At 46.7% G+C, this 14577-nt stretch overlaps 1 protein-coding gene across 18 annotated transcripts in view; it reads left to right on the top strand.

Annotated features, from left to right (window-relative positions):
• The first annotated feature begins 7617 nt into the window (after positions 1-7617).
• FHAD1 (forkhead associated phosphopeptide binding domain 1) overlaps positions 7618-14577 on the top strand; it is a 130622-nt gene continuing 123662 nt past the window's right edge. For 16 of the 18 annotated variants that reach the window (XR_011535370.1, XR_011535361.1, XR_011535367.1 and 13 more), the window contains exons 1-2: positions 7622-7772; positions 11289-11395. Coding sequence is in view for 12 of the 18 variants with exons in the window: in XM_070602527.1 (XP_070458628.1) it covers positions 11303-11395 (93 nt within the window). In the remaining 6 variants the exon portion in view is untranslated. Of the gene's footprint in view, positions 7773-11288; positions 11396-14577 lie in introns of all 18 variants that reach the window. The other 2 variants (XM_070602507.1, XM_070602437.1) reach the window with 1 other exon arrangement.

Below are 14577 nucleotides of genomic sequence, written 5' to 3'. Positions count from 1 at the left end.
GAAGCCAGGGAAGAAACGTGAGCAGCGCAGTGGGCACGGAGAACACAGCCTGTGTCTCTCCTCAGCCCTGAGAGATGGTTGATTTATGCACGAATAGAACCCAAGGGTACCAGATGTTCCAATTTTCCAAAAAAAGGCATAAATCCAGATTTTAATGGAAATCAAAATGATCTGTACATGTTGGCCACCGTAGTAGACATCTGAAGTTTCTATCACCCGATATCAATTTACCTGTCTTGTAAAATATAGTCGTGTGTCACTGAATGACTGGGATGTGTTCTGAGAAATGCATCATTAGGCAATTTCATCAGTGTGTGAACATCTTGGATATGTATTTACACAAACCTAGATGGTACTAATCTTACGGGACCACCATTGTATATGCCGTCCGTCAATGAAATGTCGAGATGCAGTGCGTGATTATATTATGGTATTATGATCCCCTCTGGGAACCACACCTTTTCCCAGTGTTAGCCCCGTCTCTCAGATCTTCATGATGGAGTTGACTCCATCTCTGGCCACAGGCATTGGCCTGTGACTCAAGCTTGGCCACCCAGTGCACAGCAGTCTCCTGGGCCACAATAATGGGCTCAGGAATGGGCCTGTGACCCAATCTGAGAAAGTGAGAAGCTTTTGGAGGAATCTTAGGAAAAAGACTTTTACTCTTCCCCATGGGACTCAAAGCTGAGAAGATGTAAGGGCTGGAGCTATGGCAGACTTTTTGTGACCATTATACAGTGGATCTGTCTAAGGTTGGATCCACATGGTTAAAAGCATTTCTGAGAGCTAGCGAGACACCAAGGCCTAATGACATCACTTGGGCCTGAACCCAACTGTTCCCTGTAGATTTTTCATTTACGGTAACCAGTGAATTTGCTGTCATGCTGAAGCCAGTTTGAGTTGGGTTCTCTGTCACACCACAGAAAGACACCTATTCTTTCAGCAACTAATTAAAAGTCTTTTAAGACACTGTGAACGCCAAGCAAGCATGTCTGAGGGCCGACCATGTGCCTTCAGTTTGCAGTCTCAGCATCTGGCCTCCCCTCTCCCTGTACCACCGTCCTTAGCTTCTCTTCTTACCCATCTTCTAGCCTCGATTCCCACTGCTCCTTCCTCCCATAGTTTTCTTTCCCTGCTCTATCTCTTGAAATCCTACGCATCCTTCAAGACTCAGGTCAAATGCTTCCTTTTTCTTAGAGCCTTTCCCAAACCCCACCCCAGGCAGAAGGATGTACCTCCCTCTCCATCTGCAGGTCCCTCTGGCCCCTTCTGAGAACTCGGCCCTTCCATCGAGGGTCCCAGTTCCCCAGCGACATTCCTGCCTCCCTTGCTTCTTGGCAGTGATCCAAATTCAGACCCAGAATAGAAGGAATGATCTTTGAGACTTAAGTTTCAAACAACAATCCCTTCTTAGGAGAGGTCAGAAAACATGGTGAAAGATGAGGATTTGGGTAAGGGATCGGAGAGAAAAGAACAGTTGTTCTGGGGAAAAAGAGAGTCTCTGTTGAGTGCAGCAAGGAAGGAGGAAAAATGGACATATTTAGACCAAATGAAATGATTCAGAGGAAACCCGAGAAGAAATGTCTAGAGAGGCACAAGGTTGATCTGCCTGGAAATGAAGATAAAAAGCATGTGACCGGAATGACCCAAAATGACCAAAAAAAAAAAAAAACCTCAAAATAGGAGCACTGTTCAAACCAGAAAAGAATGCAGACAGCAGCAAGATGCCACAAAACTTCCAGAAAACGAGCGAGGTGACAAAGGGTGAAGTCATCTCAAACCAGGTAAACCGGAGCCTTTCTGCGGATCGAAAGAGGCTTTCTCAACAGGTGAGGCTCACGTTGGCTTGTCGCTGGCGGAAACTCAGGGCCCGTGAGGTCTTCTGGAATTTGCTGTTCAACAAACAGACACAGGGGAGGGCCCCAGGAGGCCAGGCAGTTGCTGGATGTACCCAAAGAGCTGCCACAGGTCAAAGGTCAAAACGAGCAAGGTGTCAGCTTACGAGCCACTCCAGGTAAGTACTCTCTGTCTTCTCACTTCTGAACTCCTTCAAGCACCACGAGGCCTTGGATGCAGTGCCCATCCCTCCTTCCTGGGACCAGCTGTTTCTTTGTGTGAGAAGATGACTCAGCCAGACGGTACCCAATCACAGTGGCTGTTAACCTTTGCTGTGCAGAAACCTGGTGCAGGCTCCGGGCCCCGCCTCCAGAAAAACACACACAGGCTCAGGCGCGTCCGAGTTTCCTCCCCATTTCCGCAGCTCACACCCTCCCTGAGGCCCTTCTCTCGAACCACAGTTCCTAAGCTCATTCATTTAATCACAACCATATTTATTGAATATTGAAGACTGAATTGCCAGCCACATGCTGCTCTGGGCAGCAGGGATACGTCAGTGAAGGCAACAAAGATCCTTGCCTTGTGGACGGTACCTCCCAGTTTATATTCTAGCCTTCAGACAATCAGAAAGTCTGGAGAGGTGGCCCCGGGAATTTGGGATTCTGACATGGGGCCAGGTTAGGACCTGCTGTCCCCAGGTCAAACCCCTTCTGTAAGGAGAGAGGGCGGGATAATATCTAAAAGCACGTGCTCTGACTGGAATGCTCATATGCCATTTGGAGGGTGTGGATGGTACCAGCGCTTTGGAAAAATATTTGGCAGAATCCCCTAATGCTGGACATATGCATACTCTGACCCACATATTCTACTCCGAGGTACATACACCCAAGAGGTACGTGCGCATGTGTGTCCCAAAGACATATACAATGGCCCCCAGTTATCCCTGGTCTTCACTGTCTGTGTCATCCCCACCGCTGGCGTGTGGGTGGGACCCGCGCTTACTTCTAACCAATAGAATGCTGCAAAGGTGATGGGATGTGGTCTCTGTGGTTACGGTGCATGAAGTCGTGGCTTCCATCTTGCCAGGAGATCCTCTCCATTGACTCTCACTGGCTATGCTGAAGCAAGCCGCTTTACGGAGTGGCCCCCATGGCAAGAAACAGAGGGGGCCTCCGGCTAACAGCCAGTGAGGAGCTGAGGCCCCCCACCGTCTAACAACCCTCAGGAACTGGATCTTCCCAAGAACCCCACAAACTTCAAAGTGGATCGGTTCCCAGCCGAGCCTCCGATGAAACCCCAGCCCTGGCGAACGCCTTGGCTGCAGCCTGTGAGAGACCCTGAGCAGAGGACCCAGGCAAGCAAGGCTGGGCTTCCCGACTCACAGAAACTGTGTAGACGACAAGTGTACGTTGTTTTGAGGCACTAAGTTTGTCATAATTTGTTAGGCAGGAATAGATAACTAAAACGAGTGCAACACAGGAGCAAGAATGGATGAATCAGCTACATCAAACGACGTGGCTGACCTCACAAACATAATGTTAATCGAAAGAAACTGGGCAGAAAGTGGCATCTGTATGATTCCATTGATGTGAGGCTCGACAACAAGCAGAAGTGTCCTCCGACACCAGAGGTCAGAGGGGCGGGTGGGGGCTAGCAGAAGGGAGCACAGGGAGATTTCTGGGGGCCGGTGACATTCTGTGTCCTGATCTGGGTTCTGGCTAGGTGCGTGCAGACACCTGGAGAAAAGTCTTCAAGGGTACACTTACGATGTGTGCACTTTTCCATAGTGTGTTACTTTTTGATTAAAAGTTTACAAAAAATACAGTGCTCAGGAGTTCAACAGCCAGGGTTCAAATCCTGAACCCACCACTTACCAGATCGGTAACTGCGCAAGTTCCTTGACTTTTCTGTGCCTCAGTTCCTCCTTCTGTAAAAGGGGGTGGGCTAAGAATTAAGTAAAACTGTGCACGGCATGGTGGCTCGCACCTAACAGGCTTTGACAAATATTAGCTGGTTTTGTTAAACACATTCATAAAGGTTCATTGTAACTCGCAAGAAAATAGTGAAGGTTTGTTCGCCCAGATGCCTGGAGGTAGAATTTATGGAGTTGTCCAAGAGGTACCAAGCCAGAGAGACCTCTGAGTTCTCAGGAGTCCCCTCTGGGGGTCCCCAGGGGAGGGAGATCATTCTGTCTCTGACATCAACACCCAGAAAGGGCCCAGAGCAACCGGCGAGATGACACAGGACTGTTCAGAGGTCAAGTTTGCTCCGGGTTGGGACTGAGTCTTGATGAAAATCCAAGTTGTCCCCAGGGTGAAAACTGGACGGCCACGTGCAAAAGAATAAAACTAGACCACTATCTTACACCATACACAAAAATCAACTCAAAATGGGTTAAAGACTTGAACGTAAAAGCTGAAACCATACAATTCCTCGAAGAAAACATAGGTAGTAAGCCACTGGACATCGGTCTTAGGGATGTCTTTGTGGGTCTGACTCCAAAGGCAAAAGAAAAAAAAAGGCAAAAATAAACAAATCTAAACTACATCAAACTAAAAAGCTTCTGCACAATGAAGAAAACCATCAACAAAATGAAAAGCCAACCTGCTGAGTGGGAGAAGATATTTGCAAGTCGTATATCCAACAAAGGGTTAATATCCAAAATATATCAAGAACTCACACAACTCAACAATAAAAAACAACCTGATTAAGGGGGCTGGCCTGGTTGCCTAGTGGTTAAGTTCGCACACTCTGCTTTGGCATCCCAGGGTTTGCAGGTTCAGGTCCCGGGCGCAAACCTAGCACCGATCATCAAGCCATGCTGTGGCAGCATCCCACATAAACACAGGAAGATTGGCATAGATGTTAGCTCAGCAACGGTCTTCCTCAAGCAAAGAGGAAGATTGGCAACAGACGTTAGCTCAGGGACAGTCTTCCTCACAACAACAACAACAACAACAAAAAAACCCAACCTGATTAAAAAATGGGCCAAGGACCCTGAATAGACATTTTTCCAGAGAAGATATACCGATGGCCAAGAGGTACAGGAAAAGATATTCAACATGACTGTTAGGGAAATGCAAATCAAAACCACAATGAGATATCACCTCACACCTGTGAGAATGGCTATTATCAAAAAGACAAGAAACAACAAGTGTGAGAGAAGACATGGAAAAAAGGGAACCCTTGTACACTGTTGGTGAGAATGTAAACTGACACAGCCACTATGCAAAACAGGAGATTCCTCAAAAAATTAAGAATAAAACTACCATATGATCCAGCTATTCCACTTTTGGGTATTTATCCAAAGACTACAAAGACACTACTTTGAAAAAATACATGCACCCCTATGTTGATTGCAGCATTATCTGCAATAGCCAAGATATGGAAGCAACCTAAGCATCCACTGATGGATAAATGGATAGAGAAGATGCGGTGTATATATACACAATGGAATACCACTCAGCCATAAGAAGAATGCAGTCTTGCCATTTGTGTCCACATGGATGGGCCTTGAGGGTATTATGCTAAGTGAAATAAGTCAGAGGGAGAAAGACAATGCCATATGATTTCACTCATATGTATAATCTAAAAAACAAAACAAAACGAATGAACAAGCAAAACAAAAACAAACCGACAGATACAGAGAACAGAGGGGCGGCTACCAGAGGGGAAGGGGGCTGGGGGTGCGCAAAATGGCTGAAGGGGGTCAAGCGTATGGTGATGGACAGTGACTGGACTCGGTGGTGATCACTTTCTAGTGCATGATGTCAAATTATCATGTGGTCCATCTGAAACTTACGTGATATGCCAATTTTATCTAAAAAAAATAGTTAAAGTGGTAAATTTTATATGTATTTTACCATAATTTAAAAAATTGGAAATAAAAAAAGTTTTCCCCAGGGTGTTTGCGACCCTGTGGAGATTGGGCAGTCCTCCTATGTCATCAGAAAAACAACAACAACAACAACAACAGATAATAATAATTGCAAACCCTCACAGAGTGATTCTCCTGTGCCGGGCACGCATATTAACCCACTGAATCCTCACAGCAATGCTGTGACCATGCCCATTTTCCAGGTGAGAGAACTGAGGCACAGACAGAATAAAGCAAACCAGCAGGCCGACCAGAGGTGGTCGGCACACCTTGTCCACAGTTTTCAAACAGACCGTACACAGCGACCCCCCTGGCAAAGCCCAGGGAACCGAAGGGAACTGTCTGCAAGAGGCTGAGCGTCAGGAGAAATGAATGCCCCCAACCAGCAATACAGGAGCCCATTTGAGAAAAACCTGGGTATTTTCTCATTTTCTGGCAGGGGAAGGGAGTGAGGAAAGCTGTAGAAAGGCTCAGTTACCGGTGGTTCTTTCCATGGTTTGAAATTATGTTTGTGAGTGTGTGTGTGTGTGTGTGTGTGTGTGTAAAAACCCGTACTTCCTAAGCCTGTGGGGTCAGCTCATGAGCGGGCTGTGGAACCTCTCAAGGGCCCTCTGCTCTCCCATCTGGCATCCTACTCAACAGCCTGGCGACTTCCTGCTGGTCAAGCTCTCTCTCTCTTGCTCTTACTCCTGTTCCTCTCTTTCTCTAGACCTCTCTTACCATACAGAGGCCCGCGAAGCCTCCCCACCTCTCCCAGGGCTGAGCTGGGCCCGAGGCCAGCATTCACTCCATGTTGGAACGCAAGGGGCAACAGGAAACCAACAGGCAGGCCTGGGGAGGGGGCGCAAGGGGCATGCTCGCCCCAATCAAGGACGGCCCAGGGGAGGTCGGGGAGGAAGCCCAGTGTCTGGCTGGCGAGCTGGGTGGCAGCCTGAGCTGCCCTCTCCTGGCCTAGGCCCCCTTTCCCTCCATGCCTCAGGCACAGCCAGGCCTTCAGGACAGACAGCAGCCCAGCCTGTTCAGAGATGAAGGAGAGCAGGTGGTGAGCCTGTGTCATCTTGTGGTTGTCACAGCTGTCACCTGTAGCCCTTTGGGGAAATACCTTCCCTGTCACACTCACCTAGATTCAAATCCTGCCATATTTTCTAGCTGTGCCACCTTGAGCACATTCCTCCGTGTCTCTGAGCTTTCTATTCCTGCTAAAATGGGAGTGATTTAATACAAAGAATGATCATTGCTGACATTTTGAGTTGGGCTTCTCAGGAGTGCCCATGAGTGGGGTGCTTCTTAAGGACAGTGACGGATCCAGGTCAACTCTGGGGCCGCTGTCTGACACTTAGAGGGACTCACGGGGTGTTTGTAGAGATAAAGAACAAATGAATGAATAAACGTGGGTTTCCACAGGGAAGGACAGGAACAGGAGGGTTGTGGGTTTGGAAGTATCCTTTCCCCAGCACATGGACGAAACCCTCATTCTTTCAAAATTGTTCCTTCCAGCCCATCCCCACCCCAACCCCCAGAAGTGGTGGTCCCCCCAGCGACCTCTATTTTCTGCAACAGAGAGGACTAGAGATTTGGGTGGGGCGGGGGGAATAACCTCCAAGCTTCTCTCAGTTCAGCTCCATCCCCCTCCCACCCATCCCCACCCCCTCCACGCACCCAGCCCAGAGCAAGGTGTAGCAGGAAGGATTCTCCTCGCTGCAAACCCTCGGGCTACTTCTGTGACCCCCGAGCCTCTGTTTCCCGCTCTCTGAGATGGTGCTGGGAACCCCTAGGTAGCAGGGCGGGGGACCCCTCAAGGCGCTGCTGCGGGGCGTCCTCCGCTCGGGTGCCCCCCCGCGCGCCGCCCCGCAGGCCACGCCCCCGCAGCTCCGCCGGCCGGCGGCGTTGCCATGGCGACGCGCGTACACAGGCCGGGCGGGCGCGCGGGGTGCGGGCCGCGGGCTGGAGACTCCGCGGGAGCGCGGCCGGGCGGCCACGGCCCCGAGCGGGCCCCGCGCCTCCTGAGCCGACCTGGCTCTCGGCGGAGGACCGAGCGTGGGCTTCTTCCTCCGGCCAGGTGAGCGCGGCGCGGGAGGAGGCGGCGGCGCGTCCCTGGGGCCGGATGCGGCCGGCCCTGCGAGGTCCAGGGCTGGCGGGGAGCCGGGGGACCGGCCCCATCCCGAGCCGGGCTCCGGTCTCCAGGAGCACCCCAGAGGAGGGCCCCATACCAGCCCTTCCTTCGTAAGCGCAGAACCCCCAAGGAACTTTAGGCTCCTCCTTGGCACCAGCCGCTCCCACTCGCGGATGTCCTGTGGACCCCAGCTGGTCCAGCTGGATTAGGAGGGGCGCTCCCTGGTTCCCCCGATTTACAGACAACACCACCCGGTGGTCCGAGATCCCCCATACCTGACCTCCCTTCTCTAAGGAACTTCTCCAGCTCCCAGGCCACTGAAGACCTTGTAGCCTTCAAAAGAAATTGTGCTCCTATAGCCCCATTCTGAGCCCTCTGAGGGGGGACGCAGATGACGGACGCTCTTCTCTTTACTGTGACTGCGCTCTATGGCGCTGAATAAGAACGAATTTACGGTTTAACACAGTCAAATTCCTTTCTACAGTGTTCTCAGGCAGGGGAGTGACTGCACAGGCAAGATTAAGGTGGGGAAATAATTGGCCAACCCAAAAGCTAAAAAGATAGAATTTAGATTTTCCAAGAAGTCATCTAGGATGGATAATGAAGGGAAAAATGAAACCTAGTTACTGTCAAGGATTCCTAGCCAGAGGGCTGCGCTGGCTCGCTTTGAGGTGTCATTTTGTATTTTCACTCCTTCAGCAAGCGTTTGCTGAGCACCTGTCTCAGGTGCTGCTCCGGGCGCTGGAGGTGGGGCAATGAGCAAAACTGTCGGGAACTGAAAGGGTCTGAGGTTTTATCCTGCTTGCAAGCTAATCAGTTAGCCTGGCCAGCTTATAGATGCTGGCAGAAGACAAGGACTCCTGGGCCAGAGACAAAGGACTTTATTACTCACAGCAGAGTGGGCACAACAGGCAAGCAGAGCTTCATGTCCTCACTGATTCCCCTTGCCGCAAGTCCCTCGCTGTGGTACCCAATAGCCCAGGTGGATGCTGTGCACGCAGTGGGTCTGTGTCCCAGCTAAAGAACCCCAACCCTAGGAAACCCCAATCTCTGAAGGGGCTTGCTAGCAAACCTGCCCAACTTTTGCCTCAGAAGGAGCCGTTATCTTTATAATCAACGTTACCTGTATCCTCCCAGGCTGTTTGCCATCTAAACATCCTTGGAAATATAGTGCAGGACAAAATCGTCCGTGCCTTTGCTCTGAAGTTGGGACGAACACAAGATACTCACGAAAAATTGTCTCTTAACAAAAACAACACAGTTCTGGCTCTCCGGGAACATATGTCTTAGAGAAAGGGAAACAGCAAACACAACTAAATAAAGGAACAAGAAAATGTCAGAACGATTAGTACAAGGAAAGAAACCCAGCAGGGAGATAAGCTAGCAAGTTGAATGACAGGAGGACGCCTTCAGCCAGGGTGCTTGCGTGGTTACCACAAGGGGGACAGCTGAGCAGAGAGAGGGCGCCAGCCTTGGGGACATCTCGGGTGAGAGCTAAAAAACAAATACATGCATGATCCAAGTTTTGGGTTTTAGTCTAGTGACATTTCCTGTGGTTTTCCTTAGAAGAGACATTTCTCAAAAGTTTACATTCTAGATTAACTAGTCCTGAGTGTGTTGCTTGATCATGTGTTCCTCTGCAATTGAAGATTAATAACTAAAGTGATTTGATGGCCACAGAGCATGGTTCTTTTGGACAAGGAAATGTCATTTCCCCCATATTAATGACAGTGAACTTAATAAAATTTATGTCTCATTATATGAAAGCATCAATATTTGTGAGGCATTCGTAGGCCTCAGAGTTTGCAAATATAAAATAAACTATCTGGCTTATTTTTATTTCTCTTCCCCCCAGGTAGGGTCTTTGCTTCCTTTCAGATGATAGAATCCTGGTGTTAAGGACTGTTTTTTATTGCATGTCCCAAGTGTCAACACACAGTAACCCCTCACGCTCCGCTCCAGCCCACCCAGCAACAATACAGATCTAGGGGGAGCTGCTGGAGCGTCCTGCAGTGGTTGCATGCAAAGGCTCGGAGTTCTTTCCCTCACACTTACTGCTGTGTGACCTTAACCCCTCAGAGTCTCAGTTTCCCCATCTGTAAGGTGGTCCTGAAGATGAAGAGAGGCAGTGTGTGTAAAAGGGTAGCCCAGCGCCTGGCACTTAGTAGGGATTCAATAAGTGATGGTGGGGGTGTTGATTAAAAGCAGAACCAGACCAGAGACCACATATGGCCACAGCTGGAGGACTTTTGTTTTTATCCACAGTCGAACAACTCCGCATTTCAGTGACCTTTCAGTTGAAGAGAAAAGGGAGGGACTTTCGTTCTCTGACATGGCCTTGAGATGGCGGATGTCACACTGTGTAATTGGACATATCTCAAATCAGAATTCAAGCATCCTAGGAATCATCATCAACATTTTGGAACCTACTGAAGTCACTGAAATTTTTATGTTTTAAAAAACATGTATAGAATTTGCTTTGAAATGCATCAAAATATAAAATGGATGAATGAATCAGTGGATAGATAGGTGATCAAGCAAATATAGCAAAACGTCAATTGTAGAATCTAGGTGGGGGGTATCTAGGAGTTCACCATCCACTTCTTTCAACTCTTCTGGGTGTTTGACATTTTCGTAATAAAATGTTGGGGAAAAATCTGTGCCGAGTCCTGATCATATGGCCAAGCTATAATCTTGATCCTTTGCCTTTAGAAAACATCCCTTTTTTCTAAGTCTAGGATGAAATGGAGTCATTTACAAAGAAAGCATCATTTAAAGTCTATTTCCTCGACGACTGACTCGGCACTTTAAGAAGCTCTGTCAAGGCTTGGAGTTCCTTGGATCAGAGTTTGAGAAGCCCAAGATTAATAACAATAATAACAGTATAAGTTCAAATATGTGTTTATGTGTAGCAGTTACCATTCTAAATGCTTCACACGTTACTGCATTTAATTCTCACAGAACCCTTTGAGTTACAGAGTATTATTGACCCCATTTTACAGATGAGGAAACTGAGGCATAGAGAGAGAATAAGTAACTCATCCAAGGTCACAAGCTAATAAGTGGTGGATGAGGAATATTGAATGTGAATCCTTGTTATTTCAGGTAATTGATCTCATGCTAAGCTTAATGGGGAGGCGGAGAGCAACTGTCAGTGGAAATCAGATTTGTTGTTGGGTTGTTTTAGCTGTTGTTTGTTTGTGTTTTTGGTTACGTGAAAAATGTCTTCTATTTTATTATCAGCACCAAGCTCATCTATGCTGGAAAGCACTATTAAAAAGAGAATCTTAAAAATACGCAGAATTGTAGCTGCGATCATCATCCTTCAGTCCATCTCCCCCTCCTCCTGCTGGTTTCTCCTTTGGACCTCACCACGTGTTTCATTCATTCTAAATGTGATGTTGTTGAATGATTAAAGGACTCCATTTTTCTAACGAAGTTTTTTCTGCAAACCTCATATAGGGAAAGCAGAGAGTATGAAAGCCTATCTAAAGAGCGCAGAAGGCTTTTTTGTCCTGAATAAAAGTACTACTATTGGCACACATGAGGACTCAGACCTTGTGTTAGAGGTAAGAACTCTTCCTGCCCAGTCCCCCCCTCACCCCGGCCGGACATCCTCACTGGCCAGTGGACGCAAATCTCTTAATACTGTACAGCCGCATCTTTCCTTGATGTGCCACCAGTAACCCACGTGCCGAACGTCCTGGGTTTCCCTGGCATACTTAGTGAAAATGAGCATGATGCGAAGTGCCATGCGCCCTCTGTCCTTGCTGACCGGGTCTGCGGACGTCCTGCCCATCGTCCCCTCCCTGGCAGCCTGATGGGGCGGTTTGGAAGGTGGGCTTAGAGCTGCGCCTTCCCCTGCTCTGGGCCTGACAGCCAGGCCACCAGAAGTGCTCGGCTGGGGCCTCTCGCCCTTTCCTGAGCTTCTGGAGACTGCTGCCGGCCCAGCGGTCTCCCAGCCCGTGAGTCAGGGTAAGCAGCGTTCTCCCATCTCATTTCACTCTCTGGATTAGCTGTGGTTTGTCCAGAGCCTCAGCGCACTGACAGCCAAGAAAGTTGGAAGAAAGAAAGGAATAAGAGAAACAGTGGCTTTGAGCCTGTTCAAAACTGAAGGGGGTTAAAATATTGAAGCAGAAAGAGAAATGCAGTGGAATCTCTCCATAACTGTGAAAGCCAGGCCTCAGACCTCACTCAACAGATTTTTTTTTAACTTTTTATTTTGAAATAATTATAGTCATCAGAAGTTCCAAAAATAGAGAAAGAGAATGGTACAAAGTGTGCGTATGGTTCTATGCCGTTTTGTCACGAGTGGACTCGTGTGCAGCCATGAAGACAGAGAACTATTCCGTCATCAGAGACCTCCCTGGGGTTTAACTTTATATTCACGATACCTCCTCGCACCACCCTCCCTAAACCAGACAACCACTAATCTCTTCTCCGTTTCTATCATTTTTATCATTTGGGGAATGTTATATAAGTGGAGTCATACGTTATGTGACCTTTTGAGATTGTTTTTTTTTCACTCGACATGATGCCCTTGAGATCCATTCAAGTTGTCAGCCTGTTCCTTTTCATTGCTGAGTAATATTCCGTGGTACAGATGTACCACCATATATTTAACCATTCATGTACTGAAGGACATTGTTATTGTTTCCAGTTTGGGGCTGTTGCAGATAAACATTCATGTCCAGGTTTTTGTGCGAACATACATTTTTATTTCTCAGATAAATGGTCAGGAGTGTGATTGCTGGATCCTATGGTAAGCATACATTTGATTTCTAAACCAACTTATCCCGAGTGGCTGTACCATTTTATGTTCTCACCAGTGATGTATGAGACACAGTTTCTCTGCATCCTTACCAGCAATTAGTATTATCGCTGTGTTTTATTTTGGCTGTTTTAAGTGTGTAGTGATGTCTCATCATGGTCTTAATTTGCGTTTCCTGAGTGGCTAGTGATGTTGAACGTCTTTTCCTGGACTTATCTGCCTTCAGCACATCCTCTTTGGTGAAATATGTCTTCATGTCTTTCGCCCATTTCTAACTGGATTATTTGGGTTTTTTAACTATTGAGTTTCACAAGTTCTTTATATATTTTAGATACGAGTCCTTTGTCAGATATATGGTTTGCAAATATTTTCTCCTGTCCGTAGCTTATCTTTTCATTCTCTTAACAGAGTATTTCACAGACAAAAGTTTTAGGTTTTGATAAAGCCCAGTTTATCATGTTTTTATTTTAGAGATCACACTTTTAGTGTCATGTCTGAGAACACATTGCCAAGTCTTGATCCCGAGTATTTTCTCTTACGTTTCCTAAAAGTTTTAACTTTATGTTTAAATCTATGAATCGTTTCGAGTCTATTTTCGTATATGATGGGAGGTTTAGGTTCATCTTTATTGCATGTGGATATCCAGTCACTCCAGAACCATTTGTTGAAAAGACTGGCTGTTCTCCATTGAATTGTTTTTGCAACTTTATCAAAAATCGTCTGGCCATGCTCGCGTAGGGACCATTCCTGAGTCCCCGTCATGTTTCACTGATCTGTGTGTCTGTCTCTCTGCTGAAATGACAGGCTTTGTTTCTGTAGCTGTTTAAGTCTTCAATGCTGTAGTGATTTCTCCCGCTTTATTCTTCCTTTAAAAAAATGTGTCTTTTTAACCTTTTTAGTTCTTTTGCCATTCCATGTTAATTTTAGTATAAGTCTGTCTGTATATCCAAAGTATCTTGCTGGAATTTTGATAGGAATTGTGTTTAAACCTGTCTATCAGTGTGAGAAGCATTTATGTCGTTACCATGTTGTCTTCCATCCGTGGACATGGTGTATTTCTCCGTTTTCTCAGGTGGTCTTCGGTTTCTTTCATGAGTGTTCCACAGTTTTCAGCGTATAGGTCTTGTGCATGTTTTGTTAGATTTACACTTAAGTTTTGTCTCTCTCTTTTTTTTTGAGTGATTGTAAATGGTATTATATTTTTGATTTCTGTGGCGACATGTTCATTGACAGTATATAGAAATACAATTGATTTTTGTCTGCCTATATGGTATCTTACAACCATAACTGAACTTTCTAGATTTTTGGTAGATTTCTTGGTATTTTATACATAAACAATCATGTCATCAGTAAATAGGAACAGTTTTATTTCTCCTTTTCTGATCTGAATGCCTTTAATTTCCTGTTCTCGCTTTATTGCAATGGCTAGGATTGCCAGTACCCTGTTGGATAAGAGTGGTGGGAGCAATATGAATCTTTGTATTTGCTTGTTCCTGATCATAGGGGGAAAGGAGTTAGTCTTTCACCATTAAGTGTGATGTTAACTGTGGGTTTTTTGTAGATGTTCTTATCAAGTTAAGAAATTCCCCCTTTATTCCTAGTTTTCTGAGAGTGTTTATCATAAACGCAACAGATTTAAAAATAACCCAATGGACCTCCCCTTGAGATTCTCATCCATAACATGGTCTCCCTACAAGGACACAGAAAATCTATTCAATCACGAAGTGGGGGAAAGAAAACAAAAAGAAAATATTGTAGTTTCTTCTATATCATAACCAGAGATAGATTTTAGGTAGTTTTCTTTTCTGTCTGGTCAAAGTAGAGACAGAGATGTTGGTTTTGAACCTGACCGTGATATTAGAAAGCTATAGTAATTTTTTCCCCCAAAATATGCTGACACACGCTCCACCCCTGTTGGGCTGGGTCCCAGGAGATCCGTGTTCTGGGACCAGCGTGTGCAGCCGTTCACCATGTGACATG

The sequence above is a fragment of the Equus przewalskii genome, chromosome 2, assembly GCF_037783145.1.
Source record: "Equus przewalskii isolate Varuska chromosome 2, EquPr2, whole genome shotgun sequence".
NCBI classification, from domain to species: Eukaryota; Metazoa; Chordata; class Mammalia; order Perissodactyla; family Equidae; genus Equus; species Equus przewalskii.
The sequence above is the reverse complement of the archived record's forward strand: the minus strand, read 5'-3'. Positions and strand labels throughout refer to the sequence as shown.